Source organism: Carcharhinus amblyrhynchos, chromosome 6, assembly GCF_965287045.1.
Source record: "Carcharhinus amblyrhynchos chromosome 6, sCarAmb.v2.hapA, whole genome shotgun sequence".
In the NCBI taxonomy this organism is placed as follows: domain Eukaryota; kingdom Metazoa; phylum Chordata; class Chondrichthyes; order Carcharhiniformes; family Carcharhinidae; genus Carcharhinus; species Carcharhinus amblyrhynchos.
Window position 1 is genome coordinate 36,810,476 of NC_137329.1, and position 23,983 is coordinate 36,834,458.

Below are 23,983 nucleotides of genomic sequence, written 5' to 3' on the forward strand. Positions count from 1 at the left end.
TCCTTCATCCCATTGGTCCTGCCAAAATGGACCACTACACATTTATCCGCGTTGAAGTCCATCTGCCACTTCTCCGCCCAGTCTTGCATCCTATCTATGTCACGCTGCAACTTCTGACATCCCTCCAGACTATCCACAACACCACCAACTTTCGTATCATCCGCAAACTTACTAACCCATGCCTCCACTTCCTCATCCAGGTCATTTATGAAAATGACAAACAGCAAGGGTCCTAGAACAGATCCCTGGGGCACTCCACTGGTGACCGACCTCCATGAAGAAAAAGACGCATCCACAACCACTCTCTGCCTTCTGCAGGCAAGCCAATTCTGGATCCACAAGGCCAAAGCCCCTTGGATACCATGCCCTCTCACCTTCTCAAGAAGTCTTGCACGGGGGACCTTATCAAACACCTTGCTGAAGTCCACGTAAACCATGTCCACCACTCTTCCTTCGTCAATGTGTTCAGTCACATTTTCAAAGAACTCAACTAGGCTCGTAAGGCACAGCCTGCCCTTGACAAACGATTCTCAGTTGGCTGAGAATCATGCCAAAATCATCATCAGCAATGCTGGGAAGTAGATTGAGGCTTTGTTGCAAATACAAATCTCAAATAAACTTGATCCTTTTATCCTGCACTGGATTGGGAATGGTGATAAAACATGAATGCTATCTGACCGACTAGTCAATGCACCGTGTAAAAGTGCACGGGTCACATAGCATTTGTGTCAGTTGTATATTTAATAGGCTTCACTTTAGTTTTAATTGACAAGGACACCATGATGGTAAACACATGTCTGACATCATCATGTGCGATTTCCAGTCAGGTGCATGCCTGTCCAAGCTCTGTAGAATTCCAGGCGTAGTAATGTCATACATTGCACGCACACATGCGCACTCAAATGTACAAGCATGATACTTGTGCGGGATACATCAGAGATGGATGGGCCACCATTTTCGGTCTCTAGGTTATCGCAACACTTAGAAGCAGTGTAGAATTGAAGTTGAATTTTACAGCCAACATATCCAATTCATAGTGATAGCTACTTCTAAATACCACTAGCTGTGATGAGCTACACTATCAAATAAGCTGTAATAAATAACAGCTCAAAGATATGCAGACTTGGTGCTGTGTACACAGACAATGACTGCTACCACTTGTGACAATCTGGGTTTCTTCCTGACAATACTCAATACAAAGGGAAGCTTCAAAAGCAAGTCTCTCAAATACAATCTTATGCATTAAGAATTGGCATAGACAAGCTGGAGGATGTTATAAAGCAGAGGTTGACACTCCCCCACCCCCGCCAGAACTAACACCCAACTAAAGGGGAATTCCTCACCCTATAATCTGTAAAAAGTAAGGGTGAAGTGGTACAGTCTGCTCTTCAATTTTTAGTGGTTAAATCAAAATAACTCCCTGGTACACTCTCTAAAGTCAACAAGCGACAATTTATTTATCTAACAGTGAACAAGTTAATTAAACTATTAACAAACTGAATAATGGAACTCACTGATTTTCAGAAGGCGTTTGACAAGGTACCTCACAAGAGGTTATTGCAGAAGGTAAGGGGGCATGGAGTTGGGGGTAGGGTGTTAGCGTGGATAGAGGACTGGTTGTCAAATAGGAGGCAGAGAGTGGGGGTCAGTGGGTGCTATTCGGATTGGCGGATGGTGACTAGTGGAGTGCCCCAGGGGTCGGTGCTGGGGCCTCAGCTATTTACCATTTATATAGATGATCTGGAGGAGGGAACCGAGTGTAGGGTGTCGAAATTTGCTGATGACACCAAAATTGGTGGAAAGGCAAATTGTGCGGAGGGTGGGGAGAGTCTACAGAAGGATCTAGATAGGCTGGGCGAATGGGCCAGGAAATGGCAGATGGAATTTAATGTTGGCAAGTGCGAGGTGGTCCACTTTGGTAGGAATAATGGTAGGAAGGACTATTACTTACGTGGAGAAAAACTGCAGCAGGCGACGGTGCAGAGGGACCTCAGGGTCCTTGTGCATGAGTCGCAAAAACCCAGCTTGCAGGTGCAGCAGGTGGTCAGGAAGGCAAATGGGATGCTGGCCTTCATCGCGAGGGGGATTGAAAAGTAGGGAGGTCTTGCTGCGGCTGTATAGGGCATTGGTGAGGCCGCAGCTGGAGTACTGTGTGCAGTTTTGGGCACCGTACTTACACAAGGATATTTTGGCCTTGGAGGGAGTGCAGAGGAGGTTTACTAGGCTGATTCCGGAGTTGAGGGGGTTGAGCTATGAGGAGAGGCTGAATAAATTAGGCTTGTACTCGTTAGAGTTTAGGAGAATGAGGGGAGATCTCATTGAGACGTATAAGATGATGAATGGGATGGATAGGATAGGATAGAGGTGGAGAGACTCTTCCCGCTCAGAAAGGATAGTAGGACTAGGGGGCACAGCCTCAAGATAAAGGGGGGGCGGTTTAGAACGGAGTTGAGGAGGAACTTCTTCACTCAAAGGGTGGTGAATCTCTGGAATTCTCTGCCCGTTGAAGTGGTGGAGGCTACCTCGCTAAATATTTTTAAGACGTGGGTTGATGGGTTTTTGATAAGAGAGGGGATTAAGGGTTATGGGGAGAGGGTGGGAATGTGGAACTGAGCCAAGACAGATCAGCCATGATCTTATTGAATGGCGGGGCAGGCTCGAAGGGCTAGTTGGCCTACTCCTGCTCCTATTTCTTATGTTCTTATGATTCTAATGGAATGCTGTTCCAACAAATACAATTCCTACTCATCAACAATAAGTTGAACTTTAGTCGCCTTCTAAATTACAATGAGGTTTTGGGTCTTCCAGAATACTGCGGGACTTTTGTTGATTCTTGTTTGGTACCTTTGCTATTTAGGTGGGGCTTTGAGCTAAGAGCTGCGGCAGTTGCCCTCTGCTTTTTGTCCCACTGCCCTCTTCTTTTATATCTGTGATGACATATTGATATTTCCCACAATAGGATTGGTCCTAGGTTGCCAAAACCATCAGAGTTAAATTAAAATGTTCTCGGTATACAAGTGTCTAATTCAAATTGATTGGCTGAATTCAAAAAATTCAGAACCCAAAAGCTTATTGCCTTGGTAACACTTCCGTTTGGCCTTTCAATACAGATGTTTCATTTTGGGAACTCTATGTGCATGCACTTTTAACCTCTGAGCACACAAAAGCATCACCATTTAACAGAACAATGCAATGCTTTCTCTTTTGCATTTTACAATTTTACGAACACCAAATTCTAACATCCTACTTTTCAATCTACAATTTCTATATTCAACTCAGCAACAATGGTGAACAGAAATAATAGATACCCATATAGTTGTGATCTCCCTGAAAGACAGAAAGGTTCCTCACTGATAAGTTATGTAGTTTGGGCTACAATTATATGTCAATTTTTTAAAGAATATCAGCATGATTACATAATAAGGTACTGAATTGGTGGATTCAATTCTGTGTTCAATATAAAGAATTGTTTAGATATTCTTAATCCTTTACGGGTCCTGAGTACGACAGAGCTCAGTCTCATTGTTCCATTATTGAGACAACAAAGGATCACAGGAAATCCTGCACTGAATGCAAGTTGCAGTGTCAATCAGTTGTGGGCAACTGAAGTATTAAACAGCAAATTAAAAACAACAAAGATGTACCCCAGCACCCCTGTCTACTGAACAAATCAACAAAATATCAGTTCTGAGTTCACTAAGCTCTTGCATACTCGAATAGTACTTCCAGTAGACAATCAAATTTGATCTGAGGTGGTTGCCTGACATGTAAAAACAAAGTACATGATTAACTGTTTGCTGCAAAAAGTGATAAACAAACACTAATTTACTACAGAATTAGTTTTTAATAAAAGAAAAATGAGACCTCAGTAGACTGCGTTTTCCTTCATCTCTACAAATATAAATGGGATTATATATGATCTCTTTCATAAAGCATTTGGCAGAGAAAGGAAATCATACACAACGAATGATGAGCAATACAAGTTTCGACTCAATTAGATATACACTTAAAAAAATCTGCAAAACACAGATCATTTATGTATTCCTTTATTCAAAAGAGCAGGAGACAAAAATCATCAAACTAAGAAGTTCTTAGTAAAAAATGAATGCAAGACATGAATCTCTGAGGAAGTTAAAATGCTGGAATTAATTTCCTTTGCAGCTTTGATATTTGACATACATTACAGAGTAACATGGTTCCCCACTGTGTAACATGTGTACAATTGCACTTCTTCCATATGGAAGTGAAACTAAGCATCAAAAATGTCTAACTGATCCAATAACCGTTCAACTCTAGGATAGTACGATGGCACAGTGGTTAACACTGGGACCCTGGTTCAATTCTGGCCTTGGGGACTGTGTGGAGTTTGCATATTCTCTCCATGTCTGCGTGGATTTCCTCCCAAAGATGTGCAGGTTAGGTGGGTTGGCCATGCTAAATTGCCCTTTAGTGTCTTATGGCATTTAAGTTATATGGATTAGCCGTGGTAAATGTGGAGAGTTGAAGGGATAGAGTGAGGGAGTGGGTCTGGATAAGATACTCAGTACAGACTTGATGGGCTGAATGGCCTCTTCTGCACTATAGGAATTCTATGATTCTAGCTACAAGTGTGTTTTTGGCAATTTATTTATGTAAATAGACATATAGGCAGGGATGTATCACATAACAATATTAATGCCAAGATGAGCAACATCACCTCTGTAATGTCATCTACTTCTGCTCTTTTTAATTTATTCATAGGATCTGAGCATTGCTGGCTAGGCCAGTATTTGTTATCCATCTATAATTGCCCTTGAGGGGATTGTTAAAAGCCAGCCACATTGCTTTGGGTCTGGATCACATATAGATCACAATAGGAAAAGATGGCAGATTTCCTTCCCTAAAGAACAGTTGCGAATCAGATGTTTTTTTTTAAACGAAAAGCAACAACAGTTTTGTCACCGTCATTAAACTTTCAATCCCAGATTTTTTATTGAATTCAAATTTCACTGTCTGCAGTGACAACATTTGCACCCAAGTGCCCAGAACCTTGGGTCTTTGGATTACTAATCCGGTTATAATACCACTACTCCACCACTTTCTCACCTCTGCCATGGCTTATTAAAAATCTCATACTTTTGTCACCACCAGATAATTTCAATATTTTCTCACATGCCTCCCATCCCTCAACCTCCATGAATTATAGTTTATTCAAAACTTCACTGCTTATATTCCATTTTACACTAAACCCCACTTGTCAATTAGCCACTTCCTTGCTGACCCACATTAGCTTCTAGTCCTTCGATGCTTAGAAATTTTAAATCCTCACATGTAAATCCCTCTACAAACTCATCGTATCTTTGTAACATTCTTTAGCCTCACAACTGCCCCTATATTCTTAAGGCTGTATCATCGCTTTGCAAACCCTACCTGTGGCCCTTGATACCATTGCCTTCAAGCTCCATGGAATCCTTTCAGGGGCCCATTTGACCCTCTTCTTTAAAACCTAGCAAATATCATTCATCAAATAATACAACACAAAATGAAGCATTTAGTGTACCATACCTGTGTTGGGTCTTTGAAAGAAATATCCAATTTGTCCTGATAGAATCAGACAACACAAATAGCATGTCATACCTGTGCTACTCTTCGAAAAGCTATTCAATTTAGTCCCACCCTCTGTTTCTCCCCATAACCCTGCATTTTATTTTGCTTCTATGTCTTAGTGTTCATTTTTCTCCTCTCACACCTCTGTAAAGCATTTTGAGACTTTTCCTAATTAAAGGTGCACAAGGAATTGTCACTGTAAACTATGCAAGCTCCAAAAGCATATTCATTTAACATTTCATTAATAACCATATCTAAACATTGCTTATTGCTATTCATCCCTTGACTTCTACTGAAGGATGGCTATCTAATTGCACAGCTATAATTTATATATTTTAACTTTTTTTCTTTTCCTGTTCTTTGAAGACTAACTAAATTTTTAAAAACTATTTGTTTTGCTAAATCTAAAAATATTGGCTTTGTTCTTTAAGAATTTGAATCTCGAACAGTTCCCTGAATTGGAAAATAGCAAGTTTCAATCCACTTTTCCAGAAGAGAGAGATAAAAATTGGGCTAACTCTGGGTGAGTTAGCCCAACATCAGTAGTAGTGAAAATGTTAGAATCTGTTATTAGACCTAAGATAACAGGACACTTAAAAAATCATAATATGATTAGGTAGGATAAATGTGGTTTTATGAAAGTAAAACCTTAAAAAAATCTGCTGGAGTTTCTCTAATAGTGTTATTTTAAGAAAGGTCCAGCAGATGTAGCAAATTAAGATTTTAATCTGATACAGTGCCAGACAAGAGGCTGTTATGAAAGATTGGGAATAATATTTGGTTCGCACTGAGGATTACGTAACAGACAGGAAACAGACAGTAGAAATACACAAGTCATTTTCAGGTTGGCAGACTTTTAATTAGTGGGATATCACACCAGTCAGTGTTTGGGTCTCAGTTCTTTAAAAATCTATATCAATGACTTAGTTGAGGAGACCAAGCATGATCATCCAAGTTTGCTGCAGACAATACAAGATGCGAGGATGCAAAGAACCTACAAGGGAGTACAGACAGATTAAGCAAGAGGATGGCAAGATGACAGGTGAAGTACAATGTGAAGAACTGTAAAATATCCACTTTGTTAGTTAGAAGATAAAGCAGCATTATGTTAACTGGCAAGGAACTAACAACTGTGGGTACTTAGAGGGATTTGGGTGTCCTTGCGTACAAATTATGGAAATGTAACATGTAGGTACAGCATGTGATTAGGAAATCTAACAGAGGCGGCAGAGACACTTCACTGAGGTGCATTCTCAGAAGTTGGCACCGTCATGTCAATTGAAAAGTAGGAAGCAGAAGAAACCCTCCAGTGATAAACAGGAGGAAGAGCGTCCAGCAGAGAGACTTCATTCAAGTGCATTCTGGGAACATTAGTGGAGTCACATCAACTGAAAACTGGGAAATGGAAGAGCCTCTCCAGTGATAAACAGGAAGATGAGCATCTGGACATCCAGAAACCTGAAGCGCTCAACCATTTCCACTCCATCCTCACCTCATGTAGACAGGGACATGTCCTTCAATAAGCTTCCTGAAGTCAACGACTATCTCTTTCATTTTACTAACATTCAAGAAGAGATTATTGTCATTGCACCAGTTCACGAGATTCTCTCTCTCTTTCCTGTACTCCATCTCATCGTTTGACATGTCATCAGCAAACTTGAAAATGGAGTTGGAGCAAAATTTGGCCCCACACAGCCTTGTGGAGCAGTATTGAGGATAATTGTGGAGATGGTGCCATTGTCTATCCTGACTGACAACCAACTGATGACACCAAAGTCGGAGGAGTGGTAGATAGTGAAGAGGAGTGTCATAGTTTACAGAGAGACTTGGACAAGTTGTAGAGCAGGGCCGAGAGGTGGCAGATGGAGTTTAATGCAGAAAAGTGAGAGATAATTCACTTTGGCAGGAATAACAGATGTGTAGAGTATAGGGCTAATGGTAGGACTCTGAATAGTGTTGACAAACAGAGGGATCTAGGTGTATATGTGCATGGATCCCTGAAAGTTGGAAATCAAGTCGATAAGGTTGTTAGGAAGGCATACGGTGTCTTGGCGTTTATTGGTAGGGGGATTGAATTTAGGAGCTGCAACGTCATGTTGCAACTGTACAAAACTCTGGTGCGGCCGCACTTGGAGTATTGCGTGCAGTTCTGGTCCCCACATTAGAGGAAGGATGTGGAGGCATTGGAGAGGGTGCAGAGGAGGTTTACCAGGATGTTGCCTGGTATGGAGGGAAGGTCCTATGAGGAGAGACTGAGGGATTTGAGGTTGTTTTCGTTAGAAAGAAGGCGGCTAAGAGGAGACCTTATTGAAACATACAAGATGATTAGAGGTTTAGATAGGGTGGACAGTGATAGCCTTTTTCCTCGGATGGAGAAAGCTAGCACGAGGGGACATAGCTTTAAATTAAGGGGTGGTAGTTATAGGACGGATGTCAGAGGTAGGTTCTTTACCCAGAGGGTGGTGAGGGAATGGAATGACCTGCCTGCTGCAGTTGTAGATGCGCCTAGTTTGGGGGCGTTTAAGAGGTCTGTGGATAGGTTTATGGATGGAAAGGGATTGGTTTAGGTTAGAAGTTCATTGCTTTTTGCTTAATTGGTCGGTGCAACATCGTGGGCCGAAGGGCCTGTTCTGCGCTGTAATGTTCTACGTTCTATGACTGATTGTGGTCTGTGGTTAGGAAGTCTTGGATCCTGTCGCAGAGTGAGGAGCCGAGTCCTAGACCCACTGAGTTTAGGAATGAGTTTTGTCAGAATAATGGAGTTGAAGGCTGAGTTGTAGTCAATAAATAGGAGGCTGACATAAGTGTCTTTGTTTTCCAAGCATTCCAGGGATTGTGCTAAGATGTCACATGTGAACTAACCAGTGTTCAGTTTTCAAATAGATATTTATGTTGGATTAGATATCTGCTATCTTGAAAATATTTCTGGAGGAACCGTCGTCACCCGTAGCCTTGGTGAAACACATGAGCCATTCTGCGGTGACACAAAGGACAGAAAACCCAATGATTGCCATACTTCAAGATGGCCCAATATGGAATGCGGGCATTACTACAAAGGGAGAGTTAAATATGAATAAGAACATAAGGAATAGGAGCAGGAGTAGGCCATCTGGCCCTTCGAGCCTGCCCCGCCATTCAATAAAATCATGGCTGATCTGTCGTGGCTCAGTTCCACATTCCCGCCCTCTCCCCATAACCCTTAATCCCCTCTCTTATCAAAAACCCATCAACCCGCGTCTTAAAAATATTTAGCGAGGCAGCCTCCACCACTTCAACGGGCAGAGAATTCCAGAGATTCACCACCCTTTGAGTGAAGAAGTTCCTCCTCAACTCCGTTCTAAACCGCCCCCCTCCTTTATCTTGAGGCTGTGCCCCCTAGTCCTACTGTCCTTTCTGGGGATGAAAGAACAGTGAGCAAATCTGTCTACAACAGCAATAGGCAGAATTGGAACAGCAGTAATAGACAAATGAATCCCAGGAATGTTCAAGGAACAACTAACAAGTGCTTCAGATGTGACAAGACAAAGTACTATTAAATGATTAACTGCCCAAAGCAGAGAAGCAGGGTTCTCTCACATAACACAGAGAATTGAGGCAGAAGATGAAGATAATGATGAATCTGAACAAATTCATTTGTTAGATTTTGATGGATGCATTTGTCATGAACTCATTCAACTGTGCTGTTCTAGCTATGATGTAAAGATGCCGGCGTTGGACTGGGGTAAACACAGTAAGAAGTCTCAACACCAGGTTAAAGTCCAACCAGTTTATTTGATAGTAATCCCACAAGCTTCCAGAAGGAACCTTCCACACACCTGACGAAGGAACACCATTTCCGAAAGCTTGTGGGATTACTACCCAATAAACTGGTTGGACTTTAACCTGGTGTTGAGAGACTTCTTACTCTGTTCTAGCTAGACAGTGCTTGCATTCAACAGTTTGTTGAACAGGTTCATTTGTGTCAGTGATTCACTAAGTGGTGAGGATGAATGCAAAGGTAAAATACTACTTGCTTTAGGGTTGTTGATGAGAATATATTGATGACATACAAAAAGTCACCAAACAGAACTGTGATTACAGTTAAACTAGCTTGAGTGAGCCATTTAACAGCCTATGCTGTTGAGTAAGCCTTCTAGAAAAAAAAGGTACAAATGAAACTTGACATGGAACATTATAAAGCAGTTATTTTTGGAAACAGTTTTATATGCTCTTAAAACTCTTGACTTTAGGTGTTTCATGGTGATTAACTCAAACGTATTAAAACTGACACAAACAAAAACAGAAAATGATGGAAAACCTCAGCATATCTGACAGCATCTGTGGGGAGAGAATAGAGCCAATGCTTCGAGTCTAGATGACCCTTTGTCAGAGATATTAAAACTAGCATCTGGTCTCATCTCAATGCCCAACAGATCAACTGATCAATCTACTGCTTTGTCTCCCCTTTGGATATAACATCTTTCTGTGATAATCTAGTACAGGATGGGAATAACACTCTAGATAAGATCATTGATTATTGAAACAGTGGTGTGATTGGTTTATAAGTGTATGCGTCTTATGTTTAACTCTTTAAACAAAAGACAAAGACAATCAAGACTGACTCCGGGACTATCCTTCACATGGCTTTCCATTGCAAAAAGGAGAATTCTGGTAAATGATTTTTAAGACAAGGTGATGGTTGACAGTGGTCTTTTCCACGAGCATAGCTAGACCACTGCTTTGTCTGATATATTTAAATACAGGGTAAAATTTCAAAAGATTTGAAGATTTGATAGAGGTATGAAAGATTATAACAGGTTTAAACAATATAACGAAAAAACCATCCTCATTATCTGATGGTTTCAAGTTTTGGTCAGAGTTAGAGGTGTGAGGAAGAATTTTTTTGAAATACAGCAAGTAACAGTGATCTGGAACCCTCTCTGCCTATGGTGGTGGTGAGAAATATAAACTATGAGTTTCAAAAGGAAATTGGATGAGCACACAAGAAAACAAACTCGCAAGGCTGCAGAATTAGAATGCAGGAATAACTTGCAAGGCCACATAATTAGAATGCAGGAATAGGACCAATTGAATTGCTCCAACGAGAGCTAGCATGGACTCGATGGGGCAAATGACCATCCTCTGTTATACGACGACTCTATGGCTTCAACAGCAATGACTGATAACATGAAATAGTTTTTAATAAGTGCAAAACCGTCCAATTCAATTACTAAAAAGATTTGCTGATGAACACAATTTTATTTTCAAAATTTTAAGATTAGGCATGTTAGGAGGAGGATATTCAAAAGATCAGGTTGAGATACAGTTAATAAAACAGACATAAGCGTTTCATCATGAGAGGGAATAAGCAAAAATGAAAACAATGTTGTAATAGAGGATTTAGGTTATCATGGCAATTGATAGTAATTGAGATTTGAAGCTCATTTCATAATCATGCAGGACAACAGCACTGTTTGATACTACTTGAAAAATGGCAACAGATCGCAAATACTGTAAAAAGACACCTTCAGTTTTACCAAAGTTCTAATTTATTTACAACTTCATATCAGAGAAGTAGTCTTACAACAGAAAGAGCAAGTTTTACATTTATGGGAATGCTTCATATTTTAATTTAACATGAATTAAAATACTAATTTCTTTTTGCCTGGACTTCAAGAAACATTTCTAAAAAATAATAATTACACTTTTGCATAGCTCAAATCATGCTGAATTAGAACAAATACTTCTCCAGATTTTGATTTGTGGAGCACCCACTCTATTGCTATATTAATCTGAAACATTCTGCATTAAAACCCTGAATAAACCCAATTTCACTCTTAAATTATGTTATGTTTTATTATCAGTCTTTTACTAATGTACTAAATACTGAAATAGACATTTACCAATGTACTAACTACTGAACAAACTTGTTAAAATACAACATGTAAAGTTAGCATTACATAAACCAAAAATTAAGTTTCAAAGCACATGGAACATGCATGTTGTATCATTTTATTCAAGCAATTAGCTCAGATGAATAAGTTTTAAATCATTTTGCTCTCAGCACTGAATTTGCACTTCTCGAAGACACACGCATTTTTGATTCCAACAGTGCATTACAAGAACATTTTGTTTCTGACAATTTTGGCGAAACAACAAATGAGTACAAGTGTTATAAAATGATCTTTCTATCTGCATATGATATCAGATACAAGATGGAATATTTTTGTGTTGGTAACTCTCACCCTTGTGAAGGTATTAATCATTAGGAATATTGCTATGGCATGAAGTTTGCAAAGAGTCTCTCACTGAGTGTTTCTATTAAACAATCATATTTAATTGCTTTTAAAATCAATTCAAGTGATGCTTTCATTCATGCCTCTAACGATTGCACAGGTAAGTCAGGCAAAGCCTTTTTTTTTTACATCAAAAGTCATTATCACTTAGAGAGATCAGACAAATGCTTTGAACCCAAAAGCATAAAAATATTAGAGTATCTAATGTTTTGTGGATATGGGCAAGTTAGAGGAGCAATTCACAAGGTGAAAGACAGAATTAAAGGCTTTTGATATGAATGCGCACAGCATTCATAACAAGATGGATGAATTAATAGCACAATTAGAAACAAACGAATATGCTAGTCATTGCACAGACAAAGTTGCAAAAGTGAGCACAGTTGGGGCCTGAATAATCAAATTATTTGACAGGAGGTTGGAAAAGGATGACATCAAAGGATCAAGATGTAGCATCAGTTGGGATGGAAGTAAAAAAGAGCAATGGTAAGAAGTCACTGGTGGGAGCAGTTAAACTTACATAAAGGTAAATCACAAGAATACAGAGTTAAAGTGGACCAGGAAAATAAGTGAAAAGGTTGGGAAGCAGTAGCAGGAATTTTAGCTGATACTTCATAATTCACCAAGATGTAATCCATGGAGAAAGATTCTATGAGAAAGCTGCACCATCTGCTGCTAACAAAGGAAGTTAAAGATGGTATCAAGTTGAGAAAACAGGTATAAAATGCTGCAAGGATTACTGGCAGGCTAGAAAAGTGGGATAATTTTAGAAACCAAAAGATGAGGGAGAAATTGAAATATGAGAAACAACTAGCCAGAAATACAAACAGACCATAAAAGATTCTACAAGCATAGCAAAAGGAAAACAGAAGCTAAAGTGAACACTGTCCCCCGGAGAGTAAAACAGAGAAATTAATATTAACAAGAAATTTAAGCATCTTGTCAAAAGAATTGTTAAAGTGCACAATTCAAGATATTTAACCAGACTCTATGTAGGATAACAGACGTATTGTCATTCTCCAAGAAGTCTCTTGCATATGTTGCTTCATTTTATTATTTTCATGATTTCAGCTCCCATCAAATCCTTTTTTGCCTATAAGATGAAAATACATTCTAACGACTTGAATTTCCAAGGGTACCATGGCTTTCCCTGTCGACGATATCAAAAATGGATATGCTCAATTTTATTAGTAGCAAAAGTGTCATTGTCAGTTGGGATTGGAATTCACGTGCCAACTTTCATACAGAGATTCATTACATGTTGTGAGCAATAAACTTTGAATGGAAAATTTCCAAAAAAAATTACAGTCATTTCACATGCTAAAGCCGGTGCAATTCCCGCTGGTTCAGGCAGAACGACCCCAACCGTGATCCTACCCACCGTACAATAAATGAGTCTCCACAAGAAATACACCAAGCCAGAGTCCCCAAGTGTCTGATCTGCCCAACCTGGGGCTCAGCTGTGCACTGCTAACAAGGGAGGACTGCATTAAAATGATCCCTCATCACTCACTGCCAGTCAAGCCAGGAGGATGGCAGTGCAGAAACAAGCTCCTCAATTCTTGAAAGACAACCTAAATAGCTTTATGGACGCAGTGGAGAGAAGGTTGGGCACCCTTTACCTGTGTTGGATTGAATCCTCAAAGTAATGGGATAGCCTATATTAAAAGGGAGAGGGAAAGGACAGGCGGGGGAATGCCTGACTTAAGGCTCTTGACCCTTTGAGGAAATGGCAATGGCGATCACACAGGAGGGCCAAGAGCAAGCCATGACAGACAGCTAGCTTGGGTTGTGTCAAAGGAGTGTGGATCCATTGCATATAACTCCAAATGACCTGTGTTGTAAATTGCCCAGGCCCTGCAGGATTACTATCTGCTTAAGCTGGGCCATCCAGAATTACAACCTCCCCTGCAACCCTCGACAGCACCTCAGAGGAAAGCTCTGAGGAATACACCAAAGAGGCATCATATCCAATGCCTGGGATACAGAGTCAACTGCAGTCAGTGTCAGCATCGTGACAAGCTTTCAATGCTGCAAGAAAATGAATGACCTCCTACGAGCTGCAAGGATGAGTTCTCACCTATTTCCTCCTGGCATCACCCTGGAATGTCACCAATTCATTCGCTGCTAACTTGCAACCTCCCAACCTCCCAGCATCTTCCTCAGAACATCCTTACACTCATCACAAACCCTTCTTGCCTGGTACAGGTGCCAACATATGCCTTGTGCCGTAGACCCCCAACCTGCCAGGGGTCTGGCTCACAATGTACTATGCAGGTGAAGATAATCTATATTAAAAAGAAGAGGGAAAAGACAGGTGGGGGTATGCCTGACTTAGGACCCTTCACCCTTTATGAGGAAACGGCAATGGAGATCACAGGGGAGGGCCAGGAGCAAGCCATGACAGACAGCTAGCTTGAGTTGTGTCAAAGGAGTGTGGATCCATTGCATATAACTCCAAATGACCTGTCTCAAGTGTATTGAAAATTGCCCAGGCCCTGCAGGATTACCAATTGCTTAGGGTGGGCCATCCAGAATTACAACCTCCCCTGCAACCCTCGACAGCAGGTAGAGGAAAGCTCTGAGGAAAACAACAAAGAGACATCATATCCAGGACCTGCACCACCCACCAGAGAAATACATATCGGCGGGTGATCTTAGCAGACAAGCTCCTGGGTCACTATCTGGTGAGCACTGCACAGTTGCTGATGCACATCAGATAAAGGCAATAATGTCCCAGGGATTGGCAGCTGGAGGTCTTCTGCATCTTAGCTGGCCTCTCTGGTCCTCCTGGTCTGATCTCAGCTGGCCTGCAGCCAGATTCCATGGCTCTGGAAAGGTTTCTACTCAAGCTGTTGGATATTTAAAGGCACAGCTGGAAAATCCAGGCGGGATTGCCAGCAACACTCCTGCAACTGCAAGGCCAACTGAAGGAGTCCCAATGCCTTCAGGAGATGTTGCTGGCATTATGTGGCATTCAGGTCAACACTGCAAGGTTGATGACCAGAGTGGAAAGCCTGGAGCAAGACAATGGAGCCAGGAGAAGCAGAGGCTTCTGTTGCTCACTTCAGCTGCCTACAGTAGGACCCATAAGCACCCCGAGGGAGGAAGAAGGGCTGGAGCTCTTCCCTGGGCCTTCCATCAAGAACATTCTGACTGACTGCAGCACTTCTGAATGCCCCTTCCTAACACCTGTGCATCTGAGGGGCAGTGACAGAACATGGTGACACCTGACAGTCTGCCGAGTTCCTCCAGAGGATACCCACCAAGCGTACCTCAGGCTACAGGGTGCAGAAGGCAGCAGGCTGTCTCCACTTCTGATGTGCATTCTGGGTTTACACTAAAATTAAGATGTCAATGGGTGAAATGGACGAAGATTTTCCATTGTCGTAAGGTCTGCATGGTCTCCCCAATGTACAGGTCTGCTCAGATGAGGAGGATCGTTACAGACACCTCCAGGCGCTGTAAGATGCCCTCATAAGAACAGGATATAGTGTTCAACTCATTGATCGACAGTTCCAAAGTGCCGTAGTGAAAAACCTGACTGGCCTCCTCAGAAGACAAACACAGGACACAGTGGACAGTGTACCCTTCATCGTCCAGTACTTCCCCAGCGCAGAGGATCTGCGACATCTTCTTTGGAGCCTTCAACATGTCATCGATGAAGGTGAACATCTCCCCTCTTCTTGTCTTCAAACAACCACACAACCTCAAACACACACAGCAAACTACCCAGCCTTCAGGAGAACAGTGACCATGACACCACAAAACCCTGCCATAGCAACCTCTGCAAGATGTGCCGGATCATTGATACAGATGCCATCATCTCACATAAGAACACCATCCACCAGGTACACGGTACATACTCTTGCAACTCGGCCAACGTTGTCTACCTGATACACTGCAGAAAAGGATGTCCCGAGGCATGGTATGTTGGAGACCATGCAGGCACTACAACAACGGATGAAGGAACACTGCTCGAAAATCACCAGGCAGAAGTGTTCTCTTCTTGCTGGAGAACACTTCAGTAGTCAAGTGCATTCAACCTCTGATCTTAGAGTAAGCGTTCTCCAAGGCAGCCTTCATGACACATGACAACGCAGAATTGCTGAGCAAAAACTGGATAGCCAAGTTCCACACACATGAGAATGGCCTCAACTGGGATCTTGGGTTCATGTCACACTATCTGTAACCCCTACAACTTGCCTGGGCTTGCAAAATCTCACTACCTGTCCTGGCTGGAGACAATACACATCTCCTTAACCTGTGCTTAACTCTCTCTCAGCTCACACTGTCTGTACCTTTAAGTCTTGATTACCTGTGAAGACTCGCATTCCAACCATTATCTTGTAAATTGAGTTTGTATCTATGTATGCCCTATTTGTGAACAGAACTCCCATTCACCTGACAAAGGGGCCTTGCTCCAAAAGCTTGTGACTTGTGCTACGAAATAAACTTGTTGGACTTTAACCTGGTGCTGCGAGACTTCTTACTGTGAAAAGATCACCATTCAAGAATCTTTGCACTTTAATGTCTGGGTGGAACCAACTGCTAGAGGGAAAGAACCTATCAGGCAAGCTACAGAGCTTTATCATAATTGAGACTGGAAAAAAGCCATTGAAAAGAAAGCTGCTTGAATAGTTCAGAATTCTGTCACATTCGAGACGGAGGTGAAAAAAGCAATTAAAAAGAAAACTAAGTTGAGGCAAACCCCAGGTGTGCAATCAAGGACATTCTAGAGAGTAATGCTATATGAACAAACAATTTCAATACGTCCTATGAAGCAGACAGTAGCTAGCTAAACCACAGTGGCTCAAAAAAGTTAATGGGGTGTGCAATCGAACGTAAACAAACAACTGCAATGGGATCAAGGCAGGCAGATGGCAAGAATGAAACCACACAAAGGCTGTGAAATGCTTCTCTAAAAGACAATCTGCAGAATGGCTCCATCCTGTGACAGCATCTTGGGTCTGACAGGCTGCAGCTGTGTTGTGCACTTTTATGGGATGTTAAACCTGAGGAGAAAGCAGGCTTCAGGCTGCACAGATCCTCTGCTATCCCCCAGACCTGGCCTCTCCAGTCCGGCCAGAACCCCTCAAACCTCAGCCCCACCTCAGCATCTGGCTGCTTTTATCTTACATATCCTGGAACTAAGTGGAGTGGGATACTCACCTCTTGGAGTCCGTGGTACTAGTCACAGCTTTTAAGGGCCAGTAGTAATTGGCATCTACTTGACATCCTGTTGGTGGGCAGGAAGATTGCTTGAAGCTGGACTCTAATGAGATTACAATGTATTCAAATCAGATTCTCGCATCTTTTTGAGCAATATCCAGATAAGGCCAGCAGAAAGTGTCCAGCTAGATCACTTCGCGTTTCTGCCAACACAAATCCAGTTTTTAGCCTTTTGCCAGATTAAGCAGCCAAACAGGATTTGTACCTACAGCTAACAGGACTGGAAAAATCACCCCACTATGTTTCAGCTAATTTTGAATCACATTTTTCATTGCAACATACTCAGAAACCAGCAGATGGCATCAATTCAAAGAGCTCCTGTCACAGATACATTTGGCCACAAATTCCTTGAACAGACTGATGGCAAAATTATGCTGAATTAAACTACACCAACTTTACCGATGGCAATTTATGCTGAAATTTCCTGAGGACTTAATTGGCATACACTGAAGCATAAAAGCCATAAACAAAAATCAGCGTAATCAATTGAAGCTTTTTGGAAGAGTATAACATAGGCATCTTCCTTCTTTCAGTCCTCATTTACCAACTTGATGTTACGAAAATTTAAGTTTGAAGCCTTCAAACTACCATATGCATATTAAGTGCCATCACTGGAGAAGCTTTGCTATTTTAATGCAGTTGATTTAAATCCCATAAAATGTTTTCAAATACATTGATATCTGTTCCCAATGCAGATCCCAATGTGGAGAAATTTTAAGAAATATTTAATGCTACAAAATATCAGAAAAATTTAATAGTAAGTGAATTTTTGCATGAATTGAATTTTAATGGTCGAGATTTGGGGCGCAATGCAAAAAACAAGAAAAATTGCAAGGTGAAAATTTAAGTGTAAAACTGACTTAAGCCATTTACATATAAAGTTTCTCAGAAGATTAACAGAACACAGTTCTTGTGCTGCTGTTGAACTACAAATTATAAGGGAATTCCAAACCATTACAATGCTGTGCCTTTTAAGATTTTTTATTTTACAAACTATTTGACGTTCATTAAGTCTGTTAAAAACTTGTTATAATTGTGTTTCTGAAGGCTTCCTAATCTATTAATTTTTTTAATTCCAGTTTTTACACTTCCAAACTAATACATTGATTAGAAAGTGCTTTGGAACACCCTGAGGTAATGACATCCCCTTTGTAAGCTTTTCCTTTTCTTTATAGCACCAATAAAATTGCTGCATCTCCAAGTTACAAATATTTCCCCCAAAAACTCTAATTTCAGCACAAAATGAGAAACAGGAACACTGGAACGAGATACCATAAATAACTTATTGCCCCCTTCATAGAATATTTTTATGAAGTGCAACTGACATTTTTACTGCAATATATTGGGCCTAACTACAAAAGCTGTAAGGCACCCAAATCTGCATGACTCACAGTCTTTTCCTGGGATTGCTTTATGATGCTGTTAAAACGAGGCTATTTTCCAGTATTAAGTAAGTACCTCATCTTTTTCTCTTTGTTGACCAATAAAGGACATTTAAACATTTCACTACACATCAAAGCTGTGGAAATGAATGCATTTTCCGTCTCGTGTACCACTTTCATGAACTTACATCCAATTGGATGTTTCAGGTCAAAATGTAAAGCTAATTCTGCACCCTTCTTGTTGCTTCTGCAGTTTTAAGAGGTTACTTTCCAAAAATATTTTAAAATTCAATGAACTGTATTTTTGGGAACTGAGCAGTTCATTCTGCATTTTAGAAGTGTTTTCAAAAAATCTGTTACTGAAAAAAGGATCATTGAAACAAAAGAACCCCAATTGCAAGTTGGGGTTTCAAAACCATTCCAAGTCAAAACTGTTGACAGCAACTGTAGATTATGTACACTCTTCCTAAATGATCTTCCTAATAAATCATTTCATGCTTTTCATACAAATGTTGAAATTTCACTAGCAGTCATAGGATATGTTCCCTGCAAAATTTTGAATTTACACATGAAAAATTATACTTCCTAATTAATTTAATATACTTCACAATTCATAAATTTTAAATCTAAGAAACAAAACATTAAGCAACATGTAGGTTTTCAACTGTCCAGAGCACAGAAATGCTTTATTCCCAGCCAAACTCCACTCAGTTGTTCTGCCAATCTTATTTGCACTCTCAGTTTTTTTCATCTGCTCATTATTGGGACCAGAGCACAATTGGCAAGGCTTCATTTATTACCCATTCCTAATTGTCCTAAGATGTTGGTGATTAGCCTTCTTCAACCTTCTCAAAGATTCATATGTATACCTTCAGAGAACATTTGAAAATCAACCATGTTGATCTGGAACTTGAACCACGAATCAAATAAGGGGGTCAAATGTGCTTCTGGAAAAGATAATGAGCCAGTTTTTTTTAATGCCAGTCCAACTGCTTCAGGGAGGCAAGATGGGATAAACCAGTAACTGTAGGCATGTTCTCCTAACATCATCAGTATGGAAAACTGTTAAAGGCCAGATTGGAAATGATAAGGTATTTTGAGAAGTTTCTGTCAGCTCCCAGTTTCCTGATTTCAGAGAAAGAAAAGGATACCTCTCTCTCTCTGCAGCTTCCAAAACAGTAACTCTCAGGGAAAGATCCACTCTCAGATAGCACTCCTCTCTCTCAACTCAAAAGTAGCATCTATGTAAGCCTAGCTCCACCCCATTAAATGACCATACCTGCCAATCATCCCAATCAAGCCCCACTCTGCACAAGTCCAGGGGAACAACAGTAGTTCAGATTAAAACCAATATTCTAGCAATGAAGAAGCAATTATGCTACTACAGTAACAAACACAGGATGCTAGTCATAGACAGAACAGCACCAATAAAATGAAACGGACTGCTAGAAACGTGACTAAAATACATTTCTTAAAGACACAGTATCATCACAAATGTTAGAATCTTAATAGGGACAAGAAAGCAGATCCGAGAAATATTATATTTGGGCAAAGCCAACAAAGGCTTACAAAAGAAAAATAGTGTTTCACAAAGGAATGAGAGTTTCTGCGGTTGTAACTTACAGGATAGAAAAAGAGGAACCAGCAGATATGATGTATGAGAGTGTGTAAAAAAAAAAGATAGGATGGAACAAAACGGGGTTATTAAGCAATATTAGTGGATTGGGAGTAATCCATTATGATTGATTGAGAATTGTGTAAAAGTCAGAAGAAATAAATGATAATTTTCAGGTAGTAGGGTGTAACTGGGGGGATCCTGCAAGGATCAGTCTGTGGGCTATGACTATTTATAATTTCTATCAATGACTCATGAGGTGACTGAGTGCAATATATACAAGTTGCATAGGAAACTGTGAAAAAGACACAAAGAGGTGGCAAAAGAATATAGACAAAGACTAAAAACTTGCTGCATCCCTGGCCAAGCTATTCCAGAACAGCTACAACAGTGGCATCTACCCACTATATCCTGTATATAAAAAGCAAGACAACCATTATCAGCTGCTTCATCAATGACTTTCCTTTCATCATGAAGTCAGAATTGGAAATTCTCACTGATGATTGACAGTTGCACAATGTTCAGCTCCATTCAAAGCTCCTCAGATACTGAAGCAGTACATGGCTAAATACAGCAAAATCTGGACAATATCCATGCGGGGGTGAAAAGTGGCAGGAACATTTGCATACAAGTACCAGACAATGACCATCTCCAACAAGACAGAATCTACTTATCATTCCTTGGCATTCAATGGCATCACCACAATCAAATTCACCATTATCACCATCTAAACTCACGACCACTACCACCTCGAAGGACAAAAGCAGCAGACGCATGGGAACACTACCAAAGTGTACTATCAATGCCACTCATCATGCTCACTTGGAAATACATTATTGCTCCTTCACTGTCGCTGGGGTAAAAATCCAGGAACTCCCTCCCTAACAGCACTGAGGGTGTACGTACAATAGAGAGAGTCGCTGAACAGAGACTGATAGCCAAGTTCCGCACACATGAGGACAGTCTCAACAGGGATCTTGGGTTCATGTCGCACTATCTGTAACCCTCGTGACTTGCCTGGGTTTGCAAAACCTCACTTACTGTACTGTCTGGAGACAATACACATCTCTGTAACCTGTGATCAGTGCTCCTTCCACTCACATTGTCAGCCACTTCAGGTCTTGAACAGCAGGTTAGGTGTAAGGATTCACATTCTATTCAGTAATCTCTAAACTGTCTGTGCTTTATATGCTCTGTCTGAGGCCAGAACTCTCCATTCACCTGACGAAGAGGCAGTCCCCTCGAAAGCTTGTGAGTATTATCAAATAAATCGGTTGGACTAAAACCTGGTGTTGTCAGACTTTTTACTGTGTTTACGCCAGTCCAACGCCGGCATTCCCACATCAGGTGTACATACAACACATGGACTGCAGAGGTTCAGGAAGACAGCACACCACCAGCTTCACAAGAGCAATTAGGGATGGACAATAAATACTGGCCTAGACAGGAAAGTCAACATCCCATGAACAAAAAACTAGAAAAATGTGTGGCATGGATTTCACCTTTCCTGATATTAATTTGATTCTGGTGCCAACATGATTGCCATCATCCAGCAACAGTGATTACATCAAACAGGCTAAGCAGTTAATCTCACTTAAGGTGTCTCAAGTAACAAACCAGGAAGTAATAAGCAAGTTTTATCCTTTAATTTATAAATTATTTTATAGACAATATATAGATGAAAGGACAAGGGTGTGGACAGGCAGCTAAGTGGTTGTGTGCTCAAGCACAGTCATGCAATGGGCCCCAAGTATAAACAAGTGAAGGCCAGGGGCACAAGCAAAGGCACAAGTCTGGGAGAGGAGATTTGAATGGAAGGGGGACAAAAGCACATTGTGAGCACCATAAGTCGTGGGGATGTGGCGAGCGACAATCCAAGGGGGAGATAGTGAGAGAGGAGACAGCATTAGGAGATGGGGGAAAACAAATGTGTGTAGAGTGGTTGGGAGGAAGAGAAAGAGAGGTGAGAAACCAGCAACTTGAAAGCGAAGATAAATTGATGACATCAGTTTTTTGTTTCATACCTGACTTGGGGTTGTATATATTAATTACCATGTACAGTTTTAGCTCACCATAAAATTGAATAAGTTATTAATTATTTCTTCATCCTTGCTGCAGTGTAAATAACAAGGTGTAAATATTCTCCAAGATAACTATTCAACATTTCTACCTGGATACAATGCCCATGTGGTTTATGTTGCCATGGACAGGGGTTTCTACAATGTCCCTGATAACTCGAACACAAGACATCTGCTAGAATCACCTAGCTTGCACTAGAAGAAGAATCACCAGGAAAAACCCTCACCATGAAAAACATTTCTGGGTTGTAAGTTACCAAGCTGGGAAAAGAAAGCAACAAAAGTTAATCTGCAGGAGCAAAGAATAATTTTGAAGTAGGTTCAAGATAAGCAAATAACTACAGTGTAAAGTACAGCTGTGAAGTGGGTTTTTCATCGGTTAAAAGTTAGAAGAGAAAATTCTGTGTTGTAGACGGGTCAATACTGTTCTTTGTTTATTAGCAACAGTTTTCGAAACACAAAATCTTGTGTCATTCTTTCGGCTATCAATTGGAAGTCTGAATTTATTTTTTTTTTAAATGTTAGCGGTCTTTTTGGGCACCTAACATAAAAGTGTAGTCAATATGTGCACAATGCATATTATCAAATTTAGGTTGGAATAATTGTCAAAACATTAGGAGATGCATTAATAATCCAGACCTACCCAGCTGTTGAAAAAGAAGAGCCACACTTGTGCTCGTCACAGGAAGACCATCATACAAAGGAGTTTGAATCAATTGTCTATCTCCTGCTCCCAATGAAAACAGTTTCTGTAGGAAAAAGTAAAAGATACAACCAAAATAATGATTTTTCTCAATTAAATAAGAAAAATGAGTCGCTAACTGGGTCAAAATGGAATCAGTTCAGCATTATTCATTGATATACGTTAGAGTAATAATACTTGGGGTTACACACTTGATTTCAAGGACAACAATGTTTGGGTAGCAGTGAGAAGAGCAAATAAATCAGACGATGAGATGTATTAAAAGATCAATATTAAGCCAATTCAATAAATATTCAAATTGTTTAAAACCTGTCATTGTTTCATGTATTTGTGAGAAGCTGTGTTTATTAATCCTCTCAAATATTAATGCTAGCCATCTCAAGCTGGAATAACTTTACTAATGTAACAATTAAACCAAAGCAAACAGATTTGTTCAGAATTTTCTGAAGCTTGTTGGCCTTCTACGATCATCATAGAACTGCACCTAACTAAGCAATATGCAGTAACTTACTGAAATAAAACCCCAGGTGCTCCATCATTTAGGATAATACACAGGTTTGGTGTCATCTTGTGTTCTATTCAAGACTATATATATTTATTTGCACAGTACATTACATAACAAAACATCCGAAGTGGCTGCACAACAGCTTCACATAATAAAGTATGACACCAAGCTACACACACCAGAAGTTTGGTCATAGAGGTAGATTTTGCAGAGAGGAGGAGTATGAGTTGGAGAGGCAGAAAGGTGTAGAGGGGGAATTCCCGAGCTTGCAGCAAGGCAACTGAAGGCACAACCACTAATGTTGGCGCAGATAAAATTGGGGAAGCATAAGTGGCCAGAATTAGGAGAGTGCAGATATCTGGGGCTGGAAGAGATTGCAAAAACAAAGAGGGGCCTGCCACGGAGGAATCTGAAGAGACAGATGAATATATAAAAACCAAAATGTTGCTTGATCAGGAACAAACTTAAGTCAGCAAACACAATCAACTGGGGGACAGAACTTGGTGCGAGTTAAGTCAAGGGTGGCAGAGTTTGGGTGATCTCATTTCCAAAGGGTACAATGTGGAAGACCAGCCAAGATCGTGTTGGAATAGTTGAGTGCAGAGGTACT

General features: G+C 40.6%; 1 protein-coding gene across 1 annotated transcript in view; it reads right to left on the minus strand.

Annotated features, from left to right (window-relative positions):
- Positions 1–23,983, minus strand: part of sbf2 (SET binding factor 2) — a 598,480-nt gene that overhangs the window by 305,914 nt on the left and 268,583 nt on the right. Inside the window, exon 6 of the mRNA XM_080190221.1 lies at positions 22,809–22,914. Within this exon, the coding sequence (XP_080046347.1) occupies positions 22,809–22,914 (106 nt within the window). The remainder of the gene's footprint in view (positions 1–22,808; positions 22,915–23,983) is intronic.